Source organism: Saccoglossus kowalevskii, chromosome 17, assembly GCF_978046115.1.
Source record: "Saccoglossus kowalevskii chromosome 17, keSacKowa6.1, whole genome shotgun sequence".
Taxonomy (NCBI): Eukaryota; Metazoa; Hemichordata; class Enteropneusta; family Harrimaniidae; genus Saccoglossus; species Saccoglossus kowalevskii.
The window spans coordinates 7,867,269-7,893,188 of NC_140657.1; the positions used below are offsets into that span (position 1 = coordinate 7,867,269).

At 35.4% G+C, this 25,920-nt stretch overlaps 2 protein-coding genes across 2 annotated transcripts; one reads left to right on the forward strand and one right to left on the reverse strand.

Annotated features, from left to right (window-relative positions):
* Positions 1-60: 60 nt before the first annotated feature.
* Positions 61-4,719, forward strand: LOC100371434 (uncharacterized). Its single transcript, XM_078013320.2, has 5 exons — positions 61-162; positions 1,203-1,272; positions 2,324-2,522; positions 3,327-3,975; positions 4,438-4,719. The coding sequence occupies exons 1-4, from the start codon at positions 151-153 to the stop codon at positions 3,601-3,603; spliced, it is 558 nt and encodes a 185-aa protein (XP_077869446.1). The 5' UTR covers positions 61-150; the 3' UTR covers positions 3,604-3,975; positions 4,438-4,719.
* Positions 4,720-8,510: 3,791 nt separating this feature from the next.
* On the reverse strand, positions 8,511-25,093 carry LOC100370978 (protein SET-like). Its single transcript, XM_085492312.1, has 7 exons — positions 24,928-25,093; positions 15,201-15,382; positions 14,082-14,204; positions 13,255-13,368; positions 11,286-11,453; positions 9,537-9,674; positions 8,511-8,981 (listed from the first exon to the last, which is right to left on the reverse strand). Exons 1-7 carry the CDS (start codon positions 24,998-25,000, stop codon positions 8,925-8,927), a joined length of 855 nt encoding a protein of 284 aa, XP_085348438.1. The 5' UTR covers positions 25,001-25,093; the 3' UTR covers positions 8,511-8,924.
* Positions 25,094-25,920: the final 827 nt, after the last annotated feature.

The following is a 25,920-nucleotide window of genomic DNA, read 5'->3' on the forward strand; positions in this document are numbered from 1 at the left end:
GGAACTAGAGATTTAAATTCTAAACGCTCCCTGTGTAAGGTCAAAGGGCAATCACATGACTCAACTTTGACCCGCCGTCGGCGACATGTTGTGATCGTGGCGAATGAATGGATCTCAAGTGATGATTTACCTTTTTTGTGGCATAACAATATGGATATGAAGGTTAGTGATTGTAAAATATGGAAAGATGTGTGATTACTGTTTGAATCCAAGTGTTTTCGATTTGCTGCGTGTGTCCATGTTCTAGTTACAGTGCAATTCAGATCAATACATTTGTTTCAATAAATGTTTCTGTTGGATTTTTGTTCATTGGTTGGGCGGCTCGAGAGTTAGGGTAAGGGGTGGGGTACATTGGAAAGTCATTCCGTCATACTGACTGATAGCTTCGAGCAAGTATTAGCCACAAAATGGAATATAAAGGCTCAGTCTATTTCAATTACAGGGTATTGATTGATTGATGAGATATTATTTGAAAAACAAGTTAAGCAGACACAAGTACACCCCTAAAATAATGGATTGTGCCTAGCTGCAGTTCTGTAGCTCGCTTGGTTTCGCTGTCGGTTATTTTGTTCGTCCACAGTCCCTCAGGACTGTGGTTCGTCGTGGTGTCGTGGTGTTTCGCGTTAACACCACGACGAACAAAATAACCGACAGCGAAACCAAGCGAGCTACAGAACTGCAGCTAGATTGTGCCAGACAAGTTGGTAGACATGATGAAAGAAATTTTGTTAAATATTGGGAAAATGATGACAGTAATGGTAAAATGATCTTGTAACTTTTTGATGTGCTTGAAACCTGGAAACACTATTCGTATTTCATCTGAGTTTGACATTCATATTCAGATCAAAATTAAACATTCTTTTAAATAGCATCGCCTTGAAACAGACATTTTGACAAATTTGCATGAACAAATTAAGGCACAACACACTCACATAATGTTTATAGTTTACTGCCTTCTCGTTAGTTGCTTGGCACTTGGCCAGCTGGCTGGCACCAGCAGTACCGGTAACTGTGAACCTTGTAGGAACAATCATTATGTCCAAAAGGGTTCAGTAATAAAGAAGTGTACATTCAATTTACGATATATCTGTTTTAATAGTTGCCCGACAGCAATCGGTTTAGTCAAATGTAAAACTAAGATCAATACTGCCAAATAATAAAATACTAGTGTACACAAATATTTGATATTATTTGCCTTACAGATGTACATCCGATTTTATGAGTGTATTGAGCACTTACTTTTTAAAGAATTGCATATTGAAAAATGGGCACGTAAGTATGAAATATACACTTATATTTACAAAATAAATCCTGTCAAATCATTTTGTAGTGATTTGGTATTTTGATGAGAAGTGAATCAACTTGTCAAAATAAGATCACGAGTGAAACAGCACCATATCACAAGGTTGTCATGTAATAACCTCTTAATCATACATGGTTTCATGATCGATAATTTCCTGTGAGACAAATAAAGATATCTTTTCACACAGACTCACACATGAAGTTCATGGAACACTTTATAGGGAAACTAATCAACCTTATGGACAAGTTTTAAATCAAACAAAATAGTTCCACACATCAGTCTGCAGTTTAGATAGTCCTGTGTGATTAATAGAATGGAATGAAATTTGTGCTTTTCAATTTTCAATCTTTGTAAACTGGTATGTGATTACTGATTCTCAGTCTCCCACTGAATGCCAGTTAGCACAAAAAATATACAGTTGTAAGAACAACTTAAAACACACAGTGGTTAAGTTTATAACATGTGTAGTGATAACAAAAAATAGTTCAGGCTTTACATGTTCCATGTTTGAAGATATTGTATTCTGTAAAATTTTATCGTCTTTGCTCTAACAGAAACATGGCTATGGTAAAATAGTTCAGTTTACAATAAATGTAAATTTTATGAGTCAGTGACAAAATGTCCAAATATGGGCAATGGTATATCATAATTGTTTGTATTTGAATATAAGAATGCCTGCTGAAATCTACCATAGACAAAGTGAATAGACAATGTGTTAATAATGTGTTACAATGAAAAGCACCGATATCTTGTCATTGAGATTTGTCTCTGAACAACTGATTACCTACTGGTGCTGTGTTTTCAAAATATTGTTTATAACCAACAGACTTTTGTGGACAGTTGAAATGTATTTACCTTATTTTTATGTGTAAATATGTCAAGACTGGAGATAAAGTCTGTCAGTGATAGAAAATATTTTTAAACAAATTATTTAATCAGTTGTTCTGATCTTACAACATCCAGAGCAGTTTCAATGGTAAAATCTCAGTGTTTTTTTAGTGTAAATATTGCTTTTTATAGACCTGGTAGGAGCTGTGCTGGTACTTTTTGTTTTTGCTATAATACTTGAATTATTGAAGACTCTGAGTCTGTATATTCAAAGTAAAGCTACAGCAAACCCTCTGCTGGAAGGAAACGAGAATAATTCTGTTAATGACACAGCAGCATTACTTGTCCCGCTGAGGATTCCTCCAACGGTGGAACACATTAAAAAAAGACGGTAAACTGTGGATTTGTTTGTTTTGTAAGCATAGATATAATGTTGGCCCTGCTTCAAAAACAAAAATTTTTTAAAGTGATGACCATATCTCGAATTTGAGCAAACAAATATGAAGAAATGTGATCCAGAAAGTGTTAGTTTATGAGCTTTGGGCTAAAACAAAATGTGCCACTAGACACCATTTTTTATTATATAAATTTATTTATATATAACAGATGATATGAAAATAACTTTCCATAAATAAAAAAAAAAATCCAAACAAAATACTGTATTTGCTCTAAGTGGAGTGCATATAAACCAAAAATTGAATACTGATATATTGTAAACAGAAATCATTACAATATGACATATTTTCCAAGAAAACATGCGTTAGCAATAAACCAAATACAGGAGGGTAATTCAAAATTTATCACATTTGAACATGTGGTTACCTACATTGAATGCATGCCAGATTATTTACTGTGAAATACTTTATTTTAGCTGGAATTCATTTTCACTGAAAAGACATTTTGGTTGTTTTGTATGGAATTTATTTTCACTGATTTTTGACGAGTTGAATGAAAAATATATGAAAAAAGGTATATTCGCTGGATTTTATTTTCACTGAAACATTTTTTGAGCAATAAATTAATCCAAAGCGAAAATAAATTATTTTACAGTATGTCATTTTCCACTGCTTTAATGTATATTTGATACATTATGAACCAATATTATTTTGTCTACTCCCTTGTTTTGTTCTTACATCATTCTGAATTCATTTTGTGAATGTTACACCACCGCATTTATTTATTTATTTTTTTTCAGATTGAAGCTTCATGTCGGTAATTCCATGGTGTACTTGTTGGACATAATAATTGGATACTTCTTAATGTTATCAGTAATGACATACAATGGATATTTACTGTTAGCAGTTGTATTGGGTTCGGGAGTTGGTTATTTCTTGTTCGGTGTGCAACGAGAAAAGTTGATCTCAAAGAAATCAGTGCCATTAACCAATCATGAAGAAGAGGTCACGGAATCTCAGCGATCAACTCAACCCCTTTCTTCAACAGCACATGGTTTTGGACCGGTTGATGTTTGAATCATCTATGCATCAAATGAATGACCTGTGTGTTAAAAAAAATGGCAGCTTTAACGAAAGTTCTCCAGTGCAAAAAAAAACAATTACCGTGACATTTGCATAACAATAAATTTGTCTCAACATGGGATAAGAAGATGGCTGATTTTGAGTGTAGTTAGCAATATAGATTTTATTTACAACTTCGTAACATTTTTTTATCACTTTTTCATAGTATTCAGTTTCTTTTTAAATCAGGATTTTGATATAAAAATATTTGTTTTTAAACTGGAACAGAAAAATGGAAAGAAAAAATATTATAGCACAATATTGCATGTGAGGGCGCTATAATCATGTCAGCATTCCTTGTTAGCGGCAGTATAATTATGTCTGGAGGCATATCCTGTGAGGGCAGTGTAATCATGTTAGCATACCCTGTGAGGGCAGTGTAATTATGTCTGGAGGCATACCCTGTGAGGGCAGTATAATCATGTTAGCATACCATGTAAGGGCAGTGTATATCCTCTAGAGCGGACATCTGGGCATTTTCACCGCCTGGCAACCCTCGCGGTGAAAACAAAGGCCAAAAACTCGCAGAAAACGGTACTCTGGGATGATTGTTGAGACTCCTCTGAACAGTTTAACAAGATTAGCCCTGCGTGTGTAACATATATAGATTTGGTTGTTCAGGATTATTTCACAAGTTGAGTTTGTGTTGTTTTCTCGAATTTTCATCGGCTCGACCGGCGTTCCACAGCAGCGCGCACAGAGCCCATAGAAATGCATGTACAGTGGTGCGCGTCTTAGCAACGTGGAACGTCTGGTGACGTAGCTCCGCCCCCGAGGATATGTCTGGAGGCATACCCTGTGAGGGCAGTATAATCATGTCTGGGCAGCATACCCTGTGAGGGCAGTATAATCATGTCTGAACCGCATACCAACTAAGGAATTAGAGACAAACATTGACATCAATTACAATAATTGCAGCTGCATAATGTGGCAATAAGTTTTGTGTTTGAGATTTGTATAATGTATTGCAAATAGAATAGCTTACATGCAGTGATACCGTAACTTATTTATCTTCTGCTTTGTAGATATTTTTAAGTGTCTTATCAATAAAATAGAAGCTAAGCTGGCTAATATGAATTGATTTATAAATTATCACAAAGAACGATATTTCATATGATCTTGTCATAAGGACAATGCTGGAAAAAATCTAGCATCAGTACAGTGATGATCCTACCAGACTTTTAACACTCACTTAGCTTACACATAACACGCATACCCACACTACTTTTACCAGACAATGTACACTTACTCAAGGCAGCCATAACTATACAATCACTATTGTTCCAACCATATGGTACATTCCTTATTTAGTAAACATCACCTTTTTCCAGAATCAGTCAGTTCTTTCATTTGAGACTGACCAGTTTAAACTGGTAAATCAGTTTCTTAGTTGCAAACGTTTACTTGGTCAATCAGGGCAGTTTGTGATGAATATGCAAAGATTGCAACTTTTTAAAAAGAAACTTTTTTTTCTTGTGGCAACACCTTGGATACAAACCATGTTTTTTTCTAAACAGCCAAGCTGTGGAAAGCCACTACAGACTGAGCTTAGCAGGTGATTGACGAGAGTGCAGCAAGTGACCTCTGATTACACATTCATTGTATTTGGTGGAACTTTGTACATCCAAACATTTTTTTCTGATCTGAGCAAAATCTGATGTAGGTATAGGTTTCAGGCTTGTTATATACATTTTGATTAGGACAGTTTTTTGGTTTTACTTGCTTGATACTGGAGCACATACATTGTGTACCTAGCAGTACATCAAATTTTATCAGATTGCATCTGCACAAAAAGGAATCACTTAACATTCACGGTTTCAGGGCGTGTAAACTTGCTCAATTCTTATTTTGCAGCGGCAACACAGTGCAGCTAGGTCAGTTACGAGAAGGGATTTCACCCTATTGTTGATAAAAAGACGAACCAAGCTGTGGGTACTGGCCTTGATTAGTTCATTGGCGAATGTGACAGGGCCTGGTTGGTCATGATAACATGATAATAGCAGGGTTTTTTACAGGGCTCGTCAAAAAATACACCCCCGACAATATGTCAAGTACATTTCTCAAATTTAATAAATGACATTATCGACAAAGTACAATTGTCTCGAAATAAATAGATTGAAAGATCCCGCCAAAAATGTTATGTACCCTGAAATATATACCATATGCACTGTTTCATGCAAGCACGGAACTAGACTGAGGAGCTCCATGAAAACTGCTTTCAAAATATTTCGTGGCCCCCCCATGAGCATTGAACAATGCTATTCAATGGGTCCTTTCAAATCGGATAATAGCATAATGCATGATGTTAGCTTACGGAATTAACACCTTTGGTTGAAATGATAACAGCTGTGTAGCAAGTAAACAACTGGGTGGGCCATGCAAATTACAATTCCCATAATGCACTGGTGTAATCCCTGGGATTACAAAGCCGCGTTCAATGATTGAACCAAAAAGTTTTTCTTTTTGTAAAGCTCCTGGGACCTGCACTTTTAGGTCGCACCATAGTTTTACTGTACCAACAAGGAGAGTTGCCAAACTCCGCACAGCCAATAAAACTCCTCCATACTATTACACCCAGTCAGTAAACTTACCACAGCTGTTACATCAACTACTCATACCCAGTCAGTAAACTTACCACAGCTGTTACATCAACTACTCGTACCCAATACATGCATAGCTGTGGGTTGATTAACTTGCCTTTCAATGAAGTATACGCAGTTCAAGAACTTGAACAATTACCCAAATTTATATTTATTTCTTGTGAAAACATTGTTAACTTCTTGGGTGATTCATTTTTGTTCTTCCTAATAGTATATGCGACGGTAAACCACATTCATTTTACCAATCGAGGGAAAACTATGAAACAATGTATAGAGGTAGGTCAGGTGGTTCTTGACAATTCAACATAATGCAAGAAAATCTGACCATATAGAAGCCAATTTCACGAATCTGCATAATCAACACTGATGAGGCCAAGAAAACCTAAATAATCCACCAGTCTGGTAGATAATTTACTACTCTGGATATAAACACGTCAAAAACCTAGTCAAATTCAAGGCAGAGAAATGTGAACGAGCCTGTGACCATCGGTACGCAACAGCAATGATGGTAAGAGTTTCTGCAGTTTTAGTAGACTGTCAACAGTCCTCCGGCCTAATGAATTTATGTATCCCAGACATTCAAAGGCGTTTGATGGGAAATGCAAAGCATTACACATGAGGGAGTCCATACTTCCTGTCTTGGCAATTCACACCTATACACAATAACATATTAATATTAGGTACGACGACTGTCGACAGTTTTAGCAAAAAGCAATTTGAATAGCCATATCCCATCTGCCCACAGAACTTCACAAAGGAATTTTCCAGAACTAGCAACTTCCTAGAAATTGTAAGGCACCCTGCTACAAATTTTAGGTTACAAGCAACTCGTACACCTCGCAGAGACAAATAAACAGAATACAATGTTGACAAAACACCAGATTTATTGAATATTAAGAAGTGTCATTTCCAATTCACCAGCGAGAACTGAAGAACCGGTCTATCAAGGTAAAAAAAAAAAAAACATTTATGAACCACAAAAAATGTCTAGTATTATATAAAAAAAAGAGGGGAGAAGCAAACTTTAGTAATTTAGCCAAGGAGACTAAAGAGGCTCCTCAGCAAAATAAAAAAGTAGCTGAATATTTTGCAGTTGTTGAAACCCCCTAAGCATAAGGGCATTTTTACAGGAGATTTCAAACTGAATCGTGTTTATAAATGATAAGCGATGAACAATGGTGGCTGTTCTAAAAGAATGATTGATTGACTGCATGGAATAATTATACTGTTACTCATAACAGAAATAACACTGGTGAGGACAATGGGCTGCACTGACAAATGTTTTATTAAAATGTCTGTGACATACACAAAGCATGTTGTATTGGTTAAAATCTTGATTAATCATAACACAAACCAATCACAATTAACATAATCCAGTGAATATGCCACCATATATGGAAAAGTTAATTTACATATGCATTGGATAAGCCTCCAAATATGGAAAGGATAATTTAAATATCCAGTGGATCAGCTGCCATATATGGGAACTATACTAGTCACCGAGAAAACAAGCCACAGCACGTGCCATATATGGAAAGGCTAATTTACATATTCAATAGATAACCACTGAACATGGACCAAGCTAGAAATTGAATTTGTGCAAGTAATTTGGCACGAAATGAATATTTTTAACAGGACCAAAAAATAATGAAAACAAATTTGTGGTCTGATGGGTATTTTCAGTAAAATCTATATGTAGTTGTATGATAAAGAAATAATTTGGAGACCCAAAATGGATAAATATTAAACCCACACTCACACAGATGAGGAATGTCTGAAAGTGTCTACACAATATAGCTAAATTACAAGGCAACTGTAACACTCTGGTATCATTTTACAATTTTTTTTTTTAAAATATCTAAATATGGTGGCTACTAAACATTAAGTTGACAAAACAAAACATTTTCCCATTACAATTGGTAACAAATTCTGTTAAATTGTCTCGGTGGAGATACAATAATTTCTAAAACGAATATAAGATGAATTTTTGGCATGGGAAAAAGTTGTATGTTCAAAAATCACAAGAGCGCACTTGCGACCCAGAAAAAAAAAATAGTAATTTTGTTGGTTTAAAGATTTAAATCAGTATTCTGTATTCTGAGTTGCGTCAAAATGAAAAGTTACCCCAACTTGTATCTATGACACTTACATTGGATAGGATGGTATGTTTGAGGTGTGGAATTCGCATCAGGCAAGCGAGAAGAGGTGGGACCAACTATTATCAGTTTGCGAAGTGAAAACATTATTACAGCCTCTTTCAAATGTGGTATGCGTTTCTATCCCAGTTTTGGCATTGTTTATTATTTGATAATAGAAAATACAGAAATTCATCTCAATGTAAAAAGACAGATGTGAAAAGTACTGGCATCTAATCTACATATTGAATCTATGAAACAAGGTTTCATGAAAATTGTATAAACATTATGTACGGTAACTTTTACTATCCTCATTGTGGGAGAAACCCCAAATCACAGAAAATGGAAAGTAGCGAATAGAAAGCACACTAGCTTGAAAGTGGCTGCAAAAACGTCAAGGGATCCACTGTTTGTATGAAAACAAAAAGAGTGCATAGTTGAATACATAAAAATACTACAAAAAATAGATACTTTTGTGTATGCCAGACAAATAAATGAGGTGGTATGTTCTGACACAAGATGGTGAAAAGTGTAGGGTAAATTAGGCCTCATCTTCTTCGTCATCATCGTCATCTCCCTCTCCTTCCTCGCCTTCTCCCTGAAAATAAATGTTTGTAACAGTTACTTTATGGTGGGTAGACGGTTAGAAAAAGAAGGTTCTAAGTAAAGAACCCATTATCTGCTTGTAAACCGTTCTGAATGGCGTTATCAAGGTCAGGCCAAAACTAGAGCCTTGTCGTCACAATTTCGTAAATGACCCTCCTGAGATGAAATGCTCACGATGCAATTATTTTACCTAATCAGCCATCAAAAGCAATTTTTTTGAGAAATCTGGGGTATTAGAAATGATGACTGACACTAATAAGTGAGGAAGATGTCGCCAAAAATGATGTACAGGAATGGCATATTAACTTTTACCATGTATTAATCATCTGCACAAGGACCGATTTAAAACATTAGAAACTATTACATTAAATGCAACTTGTATACTTAAGCTGAAATATGAGCAAGATAAGACATCTTCACACAAACTGCTCTACAGAGCATTGGTTTCACATCAATTGGTGGAAATTGCAGTTGCTATGCAACAACATCTTTGAGCAAGTTGCTTAAAAGAAGATTGGTCTTCCATGAATTGGTAGAAACAACTAACCTCTTCTAATTCATCTTCATCAATTCCTCCATCCAAGTCATCATCACTTTCTCCTTCATCATATTCCTCATCAATATCTTCAAGATCTTGGCCACCATCATCGCTGTCCCCCTCCCCTTCAACTTCCACTTCTGGAACCTAGGAAATACATTACAATGAGCAAAAAATAAAATTCATCACTCATTAAAACAAAATGTCTTCACAATATTTAAGATACCCAGTAAGCAAAACTAAGGCAGCCATGTTAATGCGCAAATTACGATACTGTAAAGTATTTTATTTTCATTTATATTTACTTTATTTTCACTATAACATTTTGGGTGTTTTTTATGGAATATATTTTCACTGAATTTTTAACGAGTTGAATGTAAAATATAGAAAAAAAGGTATATTTGCTGGATTTTATCTTCACTAAATCATTCCTTCATCGAAAATAGCAAGAATTTATTCTAAGCGAAAATAAAGTATTACAAGTGAGAGCACCTGGATCACATTGTTTCAAGCAAGCAGCACATGTTGCATAAAGGCTTTACAATTCACTGGCCTATTTTCTCTATTGTACATTTTCCTAATGAAACAATTTCATTATTTAAATAATATTATTTTGTTTTCTGATATAAACATACACTCACACACAAAAGATTACATTACATGTAGGTATCTGGAGGGGAAAAGCAAAATAAAAATAGTAAAAAAGGAAGAAATACAGATTTGATCTGGTATAACATTTGCATAATATCTAGCCAATTATCTAACGGCTAACATTTCTGGTAATGGATGAGCTCTTTTTTTGTTTATTGCAATTTCTCGTTCAATATTCTCATTTTTCCTGACCAAGCTTTCATAAACATTTTGATGAACCATCTGAACCAACCATCCAGGTAGAAACATTTTTGAATAGTAAAATATAATGATTTGGTAATATATTTTCAGGTTCACCTAGACCTATAATATTTTTGAGATTACAAATAATATTATCTATAAGTGTACAGTCGCTTTACAACATTACAATTGACTAAAAGGTGTTCTCTATAAATCTTATCTGTCATTTAAAACTGGTTTATCTCGAGCACCTATGCATCAAGTACAGGAGGTATTCATTGAAATACTAAAAATCAGTTTCAACCCTAAATTAATCTCAGGGGCAAAGAAATATACAGGTTTATTTTGAGGAAGAGTTAACAAATTTAATTTGGCATTTACGACTGAAAAGCCCTGAGAGTTCACTTTTCAGTTAACACAGGCCTTATTTGCCTAAAAAAAGAAATACAGTGTTCTCTCCAGGAATTAAATTATAGATCACAGCTAATTTGCATATTGATTAGTATATAGTTTGCATAATTTATTCACAGTTTTTTTCCCTTTTTTTTTAAAATTTTTACAGTTTTATTATTACTATGAGCAAGAAATGGAGCACCATGAAGTCATGTCAATCTATACAGAGCTACCCAGAGTGCAATATTACTGTTAACATGCGATAGCAGGTTATGATTAGAGTGCCCTAATTGGCAATAGGCTGCGGTCCGAATAAAGTAAATACAAATGTCACGAGAATGGCAAGTGGCCATAATGTACTTTTTTCGTACTGTGTGCAGCCGACCATGGGAGTCAAAGGAACAAACTCCCCGATGATGGTCAGACAGGCTAACCATTATGGCACACATCAGTTCAAATCTAAATAGCCACACCCACACAGCCCTTCACAAAAACCTTCAAAAGACTCTTATACCAATGATATTTCTGACCTACCAGGTAATACTGAAGAGGATTAGGCCAGATGTCATCTTTTATCACTTCACCCAGTTCATCAGCTCCCGCATCTACATGGTCTGTAAACCAACAAAAGAAACTTTCCGGTTCTTCATGCTGTCTTTTCCTTCCCTTAATCTGTTGTGCTGTATTTCTTTTTGTCAAATCCTAGGAATAATGTTAACACGTCAACATTATATATACAAGTATTATTATAATCTGGGCATCATACTATGTTTGGGGGATGATGATATCAAACACACAATTATATAATAAGCATTTTTGGTAATCTCCTCAGATGCTTGTAGATTGGCATCTAGTGAGAACAATACAAACACAATATTATAGCATAATTTCGTTATTTTTGCAGATAAATAAAAACTGATAAATTAAATCCATGTGAACATTTAAAATAACAATAGAACTCATTGTTTTCATGCCAACTTAGTGAACTTGAAACCAGGCGAAAACATCAAAATAGTGAAAATAAAAATCAGTGAAGATCCTGATTGGCAGGATAACTTACTTTATTTAGTTTCCACCTGATTGGCAGGATTACTTACTTTATTTAGTTTCCACCTGATTGGCAGGATAACTTACTTTATTTAGTTTCCACCTGATTGGCAGGATTACTTACTTTATTTAGTTTCCACCTGATTGGCAGGATTACTTACTTTATTTAGTTTCCACCTGATTGGCAGGATAACTTACTTTATTTAGTTTCCACCTGATTGGCAGGATAACTTACTTTATTTAGTTTCCACCTGATTGGCAAGATAACTTACTTTATTTAGTTTCCACCTGATTGGCAGGATTACTTACTTTATTTAGTTTCCACCTGATTGGCAGGATAACTTACTTTATTTAGTTTCCACCTGATTGGCAGGATAACTTACTTTATTTAGTTTCCACCTGATTGGCAGGATTACTTACTTTATTTAGTTTCCACCTGATTGGCAGGATTACTTACTTTATTTAGTTTCCACCTGATTGGCAGGATAACTTACTTTATTTAGTTTCCACCTGATTGGCAGGATTACTTACTTTATTTAGTTTCCACCTGATTGGCAGGATTACTTACTTTATTTAGTTTCCACCTGATTGGCAGGATAACTTACTTTATTTAGTTTCCACCTGATTGGCAGGATTACTTACTTTATTTAGTTTCCACCTGATTGGCAGGATTACTTACTTTATTTAGTTTCCACCTGATTGGCAGGATAACTTACTTTATTTAGTTTCCACCTGATTGGCAGGATTACTTACTTTATTTAGTTTCCACCTGATTGGCAGGATTACTTACTTTATTTAGTTTCCACCTGATTGGCAGGATTACTTACTTTATTTAGTTTCCACCTGATTGGCAGGATTACTTACTTTATTTAGTTTCCACCTGATTGGCAGGATTACTTACTTTATTTAGTTTCCACCTGATTGGCAGGATAACTTACTTTATTTAGTTTCCACCTGATTGGCAGGATTACTTACTTTATTTAGTTTCCACCTGATTGGCAGGATTACTTACTTTATTTAGTTTCCACCTGATTGGCAGGATTACTTACTTTATTTAGTTTCCACCTGATTGGCAGGATTACTTACTTTATTTAGTTTCCACCTGATTGGCAGGATTACTTACTTTATTTAGTTTCCACCTGATTGGCAGGATTACTTACTTTATTTAGTTTCCACCTGATTGGCAGGATTACTTACTTTATTTAGTTTCCACCTGATTGGCAGGATTACTTACTTTATTTAGTTTCCACCTGATTGGCAGGATTACTTACTTTATTTAGTTTCCACCTGATTGGCAGGATTACTTACTTTATTTAGTTTCCACCTGATTGGCAAGATAACTTACTTTATTTAGTTTCCACCTGATTGGCAGGATTACTTACTTTATTTAGTTTCCACCTGATTGGCAGGATTACTTACTTTATTTAGTTTCCACCTGATTGGCAGGATTACTTACTTTATTTTGTTTCCACCTGATTGGTGTTGATTTAGATGACGGATCTCCAGTGTCGTTTAAATGAAATTCCTTGGATATCACATCATTTTCAAAATAAGGATTTTCCTCAAAATGCTGAAAACAAACAAGACAAGATAATTTATGACACACCCCTGACATCAAGTAGGTCATACATTGTCATACATGTACATTCCTTCAACACACAAAGACGCAGTGTTCTCCCAAGAATTATTTTGCATATCAATTTTATATGTTAATCACCTATATTGTATTCGTTGTTATGCAAAATTGGCTCTATTGTTAGTTTCAAAGTAACCCCTACTCTTTAATGAGACGATTACACACTAGCTGCGTATGCTTACTAAAAAAAAATAGAAACTAGTTTACAGCTCAAAATAACCGTAAAATTGTAAAATCACTGATTTTGGAGTCAGGAAATATTGAAATGTTCGAAAAATGATGCCTAAATTAGAGATTTTTCGTTATCTACAAGCGGTACGATTATTAACTAAACAGCATTAATTCGTAAAAGGCAAATTTTCGCGAATTATCGCAAAGTCGGGGTGGATGTCATACAACATGGAGTCTTATCGACTTTCACAGAATTTTGTTTTCACAAATGCTGTACAATCCTAAAATTATTAGCAGTTAGAATTGTGCAATATATTAACACACGGTTGAGGCCAATGCAATCTTGCATCGTCCAAGTTAAAATTTGCAGTCTTGCTGCTGCTGCAAAAAACATCAAACAGCAAAACTGTCAATCATTTTATGTGATTTGCGCCAACAACTGTTTGTAACCATCGGTGTTGTTTTACAGAACTCACAAAGTTGATTTTGTATCCTGATTTTATATCTTCAAACTCTTCAACTTCTACTTTGGTCAAAAAATGAAGTGCTTCCTCGTCTTCTTCGTCCAACAATGCCGACACCTGAGGATGGTTGACGAACTGTACACAATAATTAAGGAATAATTAAAGATATGCGAGAGTCAACAGCATGACCTTTTTGCACGTTAATTACAATTCAAAGTGACTGAGCGGCATAATTTGTATATTACAAATTTGCTGCACAGACTGACAGAAGGACGGACAAACATACAGATAATTAAACTATAAACAAGAACTAAAAACAGAAATAAATAGTTGAGCGACTACTTTTCTGTTATACATGGGAAGAGCACTACAAGCCGTTTACAAACCATTTCAGTCGAATGCATCTAGGCGAGTCGCCTACCTAAAACCTCTCGTGGAGAACAGTGATACTTCCACAGAGATATTGATTCTGTTACTATATGACTAAAAATATTATTAAAATACTCAATTATTTGCTCCATTAGAGGCTTATCTCTGATGGAAGAACACATTACATTTGCTGTATAATGAATCAATACAACAAATAAGTATTTTTGGTGGGATTAATTTATGCTGAAAAAAACATTTTGTATGAAGTTTATTTTCCTTGATTTGAATGTAAAATATTTTCATTGATTCATTGAAAATAGTAAAAAATTAAAATTTTAAGTGAAAATACCTAAAGTATGAAGTATTGCTTATTTTTACCATAGAAACATGTTATTTATGCGCGTACTTAGACAAAAATTGGTAGTGTTCAAACAATTAGCCTGAAATCTTACTCAAGAATGGCCAGTCAGCAGAGAATTGTGTCATCACTGATTGGCTGTCTCCATGACTTCAGCATGTTACCACGGAAACAAGCATGCACAGACTAACACACATAAAAGCCATACAACGCTTTAGATCAATTCACTAGTCATTCATAGAAGTCTCATAAACTGCATCTAGTCTAGATGTATCATATCAATACAACAAACTCAATCAACATTTCACGTTTACATTTATTTCATTTCAAGCCAGCTATACTACAAGAAATAGAATTTTCTGGAACCCTCATTCACTTTCTAACATACAAACATAAAAGGATACAGCTGTAACCCAAAAGTTTGGAATCTTCTTGATAAGGTCTGCTCGTTTTTCAAAGAATGGCTTCCTTAATTTATTGTATTTTTGTTCAACACGTAAAATTTCTTCACTGGCTTTTTCATTGAGAGCATCTATTTGATTCTGGACCTCATCTATCTGTTCTATGGCTTCTTGCTGTTCTTTGTCTGTTGTGTTAAAAGATAAATGAGTGCGTAAATAGAAAAAAAAGGTCAAAAATGAAATGGAAATATTCTCATCATAGCAAAGCATTTTGTTGTAAAAAGTCTTACATGACGCATATTACCATATTTTTCTGAAACATTGCCTACCGCAAAACAACCAGGTGCCGAAACATTGATCATGGGCAATCTTATGTTTCAAAAACAAACACTGTAAAAATAAAATGTACAGTACTAAAAACAATTGTTTTTTCAAGAACACTTATTGTTTAATTAATTTTTGGTTTCTATATAGTGATTCATTTTTTTTTTTGAATCAAAGTAGATGAAGATAGAAGTAACATTTGCCATGTTCAGCATAGGCTGGTTTAGCAAGAATTCCTCGTCTATGCATTGCCTGAACCTATTCACCACCAGACTTTTGTCTGCAGTTTTTTCTTATATTCTTCATTATTTCTGGAAAAGAACCCTCATCTTGGAGCCAAGAAAAAGAAAAGAAAAAAAGTGCCAAAAACATTGCCTAGGGCCATGTGTCAATTCCAATTATTTTTTAAAAATGTAACCCATAATCCAAAGCATCATCCAGGGTAATGTTCTAGATAAATAGTCAATTGTCATTTAATAACATTGGTATTGTCTACTAATATGCAAATGAAATAAAATAATGTTTTCTGATGTTTGTTTTCTCTGCATTTAAGGCAGGGTTCTCTCCAGAAAAAATGCATAGCGCCGGGGCTAATTTGCATAATAATTTGCATATCATTTACATATCTTTTCTTCATTGATTAACAGAACTTATTTACAATTATGAATATTAGTGAGCTCAGTCACAGGGCAAATATTTTTTTTAATGGAATCAACACATTATGTTTCACAATTTAGAAGAGTTTGAAACATTCTCGAAATACAAATGCTGCAGACTAAAAACAAACACAAATACATTATTGTTGCAATTTAATTGTTTTGTAAAACGTTGAAGGAAACGCATTCAAAACGTTAAGCCAGATTTATGTTCACGAATCTCATAATTGTATTCACTCCAAAAACATTCTCCTTCAAAAAATCAATCACGTAATTAATTGACGTATTGTTGTAATTTATTATTCGTACCATCAACTTCTAAAACGTTTACAATTACAGTAATGAGCAAACAAAGCTTCAAAACGATCATCAAAGTTACGACGTGACATAACTTACTTGGCCATGTTATACACCAGTTATAGCAATAATTCCTCAACAAATTTTACTTCTTTTTTTTTGATATGAAATGTAAGTAAAATCCGACTTATTTTTATCGGGAGCGATTATTTTTGATCACTTGATCGCTTCGGTAAAAAAAAACAGACCCACCATGATGTTTGTGAAACATTAGCATGTGTCCTTTGACCCGATGGGTCAAGAATTCCATTAACCAATCAAAATGCCGCATGGTAAGGCCGGTAGAACCCGAAGTTTTCCGAATGGTAGTGATCATAAAAATTACATTGCGGAAGTAAAGCGATGTCGTAGCACGATGTGTTGGCATCGATTTCAATTGAAAACTGCATGACAGCTTTCGAAAGAGGTGATTTGCAATTTTTAAAAGGTAAATTAGGTCTTGAAAGAAGAGTTTTTACATGATTCGAAATGATAACAGTTCAAATGTATTTTACCAAATCAGGCAATAAACACGTTTTTTTCTTGAGTAGCGTGAACTGATCGTGAACTCCGATTTGACCATGTTATATCGAGGTGGAATTGATTTTGAAATAATTTTAGCTTTCAATCTAAAGACTGTGTCTATCGCAGAAAGTATTTACTTACAAACAAAGAGGTGCTAATTCCACAAATTTGACTAGCCGCTACGTATCGTGCGACTAGGTCTATTGTTTATAAATTATAATCCACGACTGGCAGGATGCGTGTCGGTCGGTACGTAATTACTAGTATACCAACAATCAGACAATAGTCCTCGTCGGAAGCATTTCCGTGTTGGACACTAATTTTGAGTGATGGTCGGGGCCGACCAGCGTGGCGAACAAAGCTTTTTCACATCTGATATTGGCATGTCAAATATGAAATCAAGCGCCGAGGTGGGAACACATAGCGCCGAGGTCCCATGTGAAGCGCCGAGATTCACAGGTATAGCGCCGCGGACCTCGGCGCTAAAAAGCCCTGGGGAGAACCCTGATTTAAGGCATAAATTGAACTGACAATTATTGTTGAATGTTATGATTGTGCAATTTGAATGAAAAGATTTTTGCCCACACAGAGTATCAAAAGCTATGAATAACTTATTAAACAACTTAGTCATTGTCAATGTAATTTTCACGGCGAATTCTGCTAATGGGGCAGCAAAAAACCATAAAATATAAAAACAAACGAATGCAAGGGTGTTGTGTCTCTGAAAAATAAATGTGTTGTTTATGTAAACCATCACGTTAAAACAAAGGCAATAAAAACGTTGATAAAAAAAGTGAATGAAAATGCTTGAAAGTTGTCATGGTAATAACAATCTAGATGTCAAGCCTTGGTCGGTCAAAGCTTCAGTGTCACATTTGTTACGTGATATTGATGTCAAAATATGTATGAAAAAAAGACTTGTGTCGCAAACATTCACAGGATGTATTAAATTGCATTGCATTTATATGGACAAAATCTTGAATATCTTGAGTATCGTGATGTTTTCTACATTTGCTGGGTCTGCATTGCGAATACAATGGCAAACACTACAACAAGCATAAATAGTAGCCTTATTCCCATTTAAATATATGAACAATTTATTACTACAAAAAAAATTGTAGATCTTACAGAAAATAAAACAAAATATAATGGGTAAATTACTGTAAATGTAAATTGTACATAGTTCTAGAGTTTTAATGTAACAAATGTTACAAATGATTGTAAATCAAATTTTTGAGCTATGATGTATGATCAATGTTTTTATGTTTGGTGTATATGAAAATCAAAGTATATTTTTCTTATCATTTAAGACACCAAACACTCTGAAAATTACAAAAAAATGTAGACACCAGATACTATTCATTGGCTACACCAAATTTTGCCTCTTCCCTAATTTTTTTTTTTTTTTTTTAAATATTTTTTGTGCCAGGCGACAGTTCCGGACATTGAGTGTCACTGTTGTCTCTCCTGACTTTTTTTTGTATGTGCAAATTGCAAGTGCTAGTGACAACACATAGTGCATTTTGCCACTGAAGTCATATTCATGTTTGGGACTACATGACAGGGCTGTGTGGCCATCTCTCTGTCAAATGGCAATTTGTAAAGCGCTATCCTGGCGTCAACCAGGCTCAGTCGAACACAAGCACCTGTGGACCTTAACCAAGGTTCCCCCAAAGTCGCATTCGTTAGTGAATGAATCTCGGCCAGTGGAATTGGCCTTCCCATTGAGTCTGTGGCACACTCACCCAGGGTAGGGGTCGACCTTTTTGACGTTCAGCCTATGGTAGGATTTGAACTTGGGTCTACCGATCATGAGTCTGATGCAATAACCACTATGCTACCAGTGACCAGTGATCCCTAATTAGTATTCATTCATCACAGAATATTCACAATAAGGTCGTTTTAAGTGTTCTAGTAATAAATGTTACTGAATAAGAGAGATAGTAGACTTGGTCAGATGCTCTCACAACAACGATAAGGTGACGATGTCGTACTCACGAATAACCAAAAGCACTCAAGGGCGCCCTCGTATACAATCCTTCTGTGTCTAATCTTTAATTTCATTAATTCAAGATGCATAAATGAGATTGTTAGTAAAAAATTAATATTCTGGTAATTTGCACATCATGCCAACTTTGCTAAAAACACATGTAGCTATTTCACATAGACTTGCATACAATCTCTTGTTTTTTTGGTGTTTTTTCAATAAAATAAAATATTATGGGAGAGTGTAATGGCGAAAGCCAGGTAATGCAAAATAATGAAGAGACTTGTGACCCTTGTAGACACTCTCTCTCGACTCTGGTCTGGGTTCAATGCATGATGTAATGATTGACGGGGTCATTAATATTTTACCAATCAGCGTTACGATCAAAATTGGAGTTAGATTTGTCTTGATAGTTCATAAGAAGCCAAGTCGAAACTTAAATTTTGCAAGCTTGCATTTCACATTCGGGGAGAGTACGAAATCAAACGGGCGGTGCACCGCGGTCATTACCGCGGTGGTGGTGGGTACTCGCCGGTCGACCACATTTTATGCAAATTTATGCATAGATTCCATGACGCCGGCTGACCGCTGTCTTCCACGGTGGGCTTGCACAGCAATTCACACTTATTGTCAAGACCATTAATGAACACAAAGAACTGGGAAATTAAAAGGATCACAAAGTTCTAATGAAAAATTAAACCAATTTGGCTGAGCCAAAAGCTAGGTCACTGGTCTATAATAGTTGACATTTTATTTGCCTGAGCCTTGGAATAAAATCACAAAACGATCCAGAAAGACGTAGAGATCAACATAATATAAAATATGATCGCATTATTTTGTGAATATATATCATGCATGGTCTCAGAAAATGTTTAGAAAGATTAATGTTTCGCGTAGACCAATTATAATCACGCATAAGTATAAATTCAAAGTGTTTTAATACATTGGTGAGAGGTCGTATTTACGTGAACAAGAACATGCACTAAGAAAGAAAAGCAAGCCAAAGTCGAAACGAGGTGTATCATGGACTTGGTACAACATGCGCTGCGACTGTTGAGTGATCGTCGACATCATTTGGGCAGTGTTCTCCCCAGGAATTTAAACCACTGTGGCGGCCTAATTTGCATATCATTTACATAATAATAGAAATTGACCAAAGCACATTTACACCCACACAATAAACAACATATATTTTCAAAAACAAAGTGGCAGATATTTATTTGCTTTACACAGTGTTATAAACACTTTTATTTTGGGCACTTTTGTAATATTAATGAGCTCCGTCACAGTGCAAATATTTTTGTTTGGAGTCAAAAAATTACGTTTCACAACTTAGAAGAGTTTGAATTTAAAAATGAAACATTCTCAAAATGCAAATACTGCAGACTAAAAAGAAACAAATAAATTGTGAAAGATTAAATGAAACTCATCTGAAACGTTCCAGCCAGGATTATGTTCAAGACTTTCATGATCTTATTTACTACAAAATTCTCCTCCAAAAAAATCGACCACGTAATTATTTGGCGGATTGTTGGTTATTATTCCGACCATCAGCTTCTACAACGTTTACATTTACAATAAATGAACGAACAAATAACACTTCCAAACAATCATCAAAGTTACGGCGTGACATAACTTACTTCGCGATGTTATACACCGGTTATACCAATAATTCCTCTTACTCGGTCATGATGCCATGCAAAAATTAAATACTTCTTTTTTTATATGAATAAAACGTAAAATTTTAACTAGTTTTATCGGGAGAAATTATTTTTGATCACTCGATCACTTCGTGAAAAACACAGACCCGCCATGATAGCTGTGACGCGTTAGTTGACCGCATATGTTCTTTGACCCGGTGGGTCAAAAACGCCATTAACCAATCAGAATGCCGCATGGTAATGCCGGTAGAACCCGAAGTTTTCCGAATGATCGTGATCATAAAAATTACATTGCGGAAGTAAAGCGATGTCGTAGCACGATGTGTTGGTATGGATTTTAGATGAAACCTGCATGATGGTATTCGAAAGAGGTGATTAGCAATTTTTGAAAGGTAAAAGAAGTCTTGAAAGAAGAATTTTTACATGATTCACGATGATAACAGTTCAAATGTATTTTACCCAATCACGCAATAAACACCTTGTTTTTTCTTGAGTAGCGTATTAAACTGATCGTGAACTCCGCTTTGCCCATGTTACATCGGGGTGGAATTGATTTTGAATGAATTTTAGCTATCAATCTAAAGACTGCATCTATCATCAGAAAATATTTACTTACAAACAAAGAGGTGCTAATTTTACAAAATTGACTTGTATTGTTTAAAGCCGATACCACATCGCACGACTATGTCTTTTGTTTACAAGTTATTATCCACGACTGGCAGGATGCTTGTCGGTCGGTACGTAAGTATAATAACAATATGACAATAGTCGGACGCGTTTCCGTGGTGGTCGCTATTTTTGAGTGCCGGTCGGGCCGACCAGCGTGACGAAATCCCCAATGAAAAAAGCACTGTGGCGGTCTTGCTAATCACCGTGGCGGTGTCAGACCGGTGTGGCGGCAAATCGAAGCACTGTGGCGGGACCGCCACGCTGTTTACATCCTGGGGAGAACACTGATTTGGGGCACAATTGAACTTCAAGTACGTTGCGAAACTTGCTACGCAGCGATGCTGACATCAAGTGTGTGTTGACCGAAGTTTGACCCCAAGACACGAACTAAACTGGCACGTTACCTTAGCAACCCTTTTCTTTCTTGGTCAGCGCTTCGATCTCGTAAATTTGTTATTATATCCGGTGGTACTGTAATAACACAACTTGTATCCAACTCTGTATTGGCTTTGAATATTTCAACATTGTTTACTTAGTGTGCTGCTTTTCTAATAACGCAAATATGTTTACAGTATTGCACGGGCTCCAAGTATTTCAACTTTGCAATGTATTGCTTTTATAATAATTACGCAAACTAAGTTATTTTCATTCTATTGTTGGGACACTAACCCAGGCTATTGGGTCTGTGAATATTTCAATATTACCGACTTGATAATGCGTTGCATTCGTAATTATTACGCAAATATAAACATGGGCGCATTTAAATCATTGAAAAAGATAGTCAGGTGTCTAACGAAAGTTGAGAAAATATTTTAAATACTTGCGACTCATCGGTAAATTATTTTATTCTAAATAAAGTGAATATGTAATATTAACCATACAATAACATACAATATCATGCGTAATGTTAAATTTTTTTATAATAAACTCGCAGCGCACTTCAATCGCATTATTCGTGTACATTTCGACTGAACTCTAATAACCACGTGTTTGAATTACGTGCGGCAATGGGCTATGACCTCAATGAGTTCACGCACTGACATTTAAATTCGGTCCACCCAGTTTGACGCAAAACGATATAGTTACTTAACATTTGTTCAAAAAATCGGTAAACTCTTGCGAAGAGTTAACTGAAAGGCAACGTCGTTTTTGACCAAAAAAAAAACGCGTCAATACAGGATTATGTGTGCGAGGTTAGATTCATAGAACGTACATGACTGCTTAACTCTGTTTTTTTTTTTTATAATCATGTCACACGTGAAACACAGGAGACATTTTAGTTCGTCCATTTCTTGTTTACCGATCTTGAACTTTTTGTCTGGAATGCGATACAGGCAAAGAATAAACATTAATGATACCCACCGTTGTCAAATCAACAAGAGGCTCGAATCAGGAAGGCTCGGCTATTTAAAACTTCGTAAATAACATTCTTTTCATGTGGTAGACTTTATTCAAGTGTAACAAACGTAAGTGAAATGTATGGGCGAGTCATAATACTCGTACCTTCGAAAGTTACGACTTTTACTCTTGGAATCGGTGATAAATACATGCATACTATACAACATTGTTTCACGCAACAATTCCTATACAGCATTGGACTTATGGATTTTTATATTAATAAAATACGTGGGCCGATAATAATACCATATGCTTAGTATTTCCATGCCAGCGATGCTCGTAACCTGCTAGATTTAAAAACAGGTATTTGAAACAAAGACTCATGGAATCACAAAGGAAACTGTTAAATACGTATTTCACATCTTTCCTACGACCGCGGTTGCAACCGGTACCGGTGGCCACCGCAATAGAGACCCCTAATTATAAGCAGTCCGCAGCTCTCCCTGGTGTATTGCTGAGAGCCGCGGTGATTACCGCGGTGAACCGCCCGTTTGATTTCCTACTTTCCTCTTATTCTTTTTTATGATGGCATTGCAAGACTACTAAGATACTGGGCTATACATCCCTTAAAGAATACCAACTTCTGGTCGCGATGTTTGTTCAAGTGTTTTGTAACTGTTGGTCTATCAAATCACTGACTTTCAACACAATTTCTTGACACGCGGGCGTCTACTGGTCAGCTTTGAAATCTTCTAGAGTTATCCAATCTTTGGCCCAACATACAATACAAATGTATCCCAGAGTTCTTAGTGATACAATAGTTGTGAAGCTTATTTTTTGTCAGCATGCTAACGTTCGCTTGCCCGATATTCATGGCTATCATGAAAGAATGTAAACTTGTACATAATGTATGTTCCACCCATCAAATTTGTGAAGTCGTCGAAATGCTCATTAATATCCAGGGTAACATGTGTATATTTCACGGTAGCCAAGCTTTTGCCATTTATAGACTTCCCACATTCTAATTTATTGAAAAACACCAACAAATTATCACAAGACTTATGCAAGTCTATTTCAAATTGTTTTACAGTATAGTGTTCACAAGCTTCGAAAATACGGTTGGAGTATACACCCTACATCATTCACGAAAATTAATTTCAAATGTCAGAGACTATATACCCATAATTTAAATTTCACTACCTTCATCATATAATTATACCAAATTGCACATTTGTTTCATGTACAGTGTTTAGCATGAGGAATTTCAGATAGGAATATCTTCCATCCCTTTTGTTATGCTCATCATTTGCAAATTAATCCACATATCAAACATTGCAACTGCACATGTACTACCACAATCACATGTCCCAACAAATAAATGTGCCCATCCCCCAATTATAATTGCATATGCCACTCTTCAAGACACAGTTTCTCCTAGGAACATATGCAATTACATTAGGGGGATGGAGTGTTAAGGTTAAGGTTCAGGTTAGGGCGTATTATTTTCTATAATTATTTGCACTTTGAACTGTCAAACTAAATAATTTTTTTTTTTAATTTAAATATGAAACAAGTGATATGGATTGAAGGATTTTATGGAGGGATTTTCTCCATATGTGAAGTCCATTTCACAGACACATGTACGATCACATGCAATAAGTTAGTATAAGTAGATATAAGATTCCTACAATTTAAGGTCACATGACACTTCATTCATTCATTCCAAGAAAACTGAAATCATTAACTTTTCAATCAGTAGTTATACGCTTCACGCAAAGCGGTTGCACAAATATTTCACGTTGACCTACTTTGAAAAGATTAACACTGACAGTTAAACGCCTTATAGCACATCCTTCGTTGGAGGAAATAAACGGTTCATGGCACAGGAGTAAACAAAGAAAATGGCGGGGTCCATTCAAATACCAAGGACACATCCATTAATTCGTTGGAAGACAGATTAGTTGAACCCCAAATGTTTGGACAATCCACTAAAAATTGAGAAATTATCTAGGGGATGATGACAGAGTTTATAAAATTTGAAAGTTTCAGACAAACACGTTGAATTACATTGTCTATGAAAGGAGGGCACAGACGCTTACGTCGGGCCACATGATGACAATAGAACATGGGGAACACATGCGACTCTTGGATGTATACTGCCAAACTACGGATCGCAGTGCCGCTAAATTTGGAAGGTGGGCGCTATAGATCACATTTGTCCGAAAATAGCCTACCTGCAACTTCCTCGGCGTTTTCACCGTTGTTTTTTGTCTCGTCTTTACGAACTTTGGCCGGCGGAGAAGACATGTTGGATTCACGAGGTGCGCGACATCAATTTGGGCATGCGCACAGCAAATATCAGACTCAACGCATGCGTATTCGAGTTCACTTGGAGGATTGTGGGAAAGTACAACATCCGGAACAGGACCGGGAAGTCAGGAAAGAATAAACATCTTTCACAAATTCAATTTTGTTCTTCTTCCCGTGGGAAAGTAAACTGTTAAATTTCGATTTGTATTCACATTGAAAACTACTCTGGATTTTTGTTGTTTGAAATTTGCTTCTATCAATAAAACGACAAAAATAACATATTGTTATGTAACTAGAAATGTAAGTTTACGCACCTTTACAAAACTTATTTTGTACTTTTTCTATGTCAGCTATTACACCCCGCATACCCCACACACAACTACCATATAACAAAATTGACAATATTTCAGTCAAATACTTTGCATGCAAGATCAGGCTGCAGCCCCCCCCCCCAACCCCATAAGGTTTTTCCCAAACAAAATAGTGCTTTGTTAGCTCGCTTCGAGATATCTTTCTGTGTTTAAAAACCATTTTCCCGAACTCGAAAAAACTATGCCCAAATAATTATATTTTGCTACAATTTCAATTCTTTACCCCTCAGAAACCATTTTTCATTTTTTTTCGGAAAACAATTATTTTTGATTTTTTCAGATTAACATTCAGTCTCAATTTTAGACAATAATCCACTAAGTTATTAAGTAATCTTTGTAATCCAACAGGTGTGCTGCTGAACAACACCAAATCATCCGCATATAACAAATAAAAAAGTTTTAAAGTATTTATATACACAACTGATTCCCGTCCTTGTTGGAGGGCACTCTTAAGGTCATTTATATAAAAGCAAAACAGTAAAGGTGATATAACAGAACCCTGCTGCAGCCCAACATTAATATGGAAAAATTCAGTAACTCCCTTTT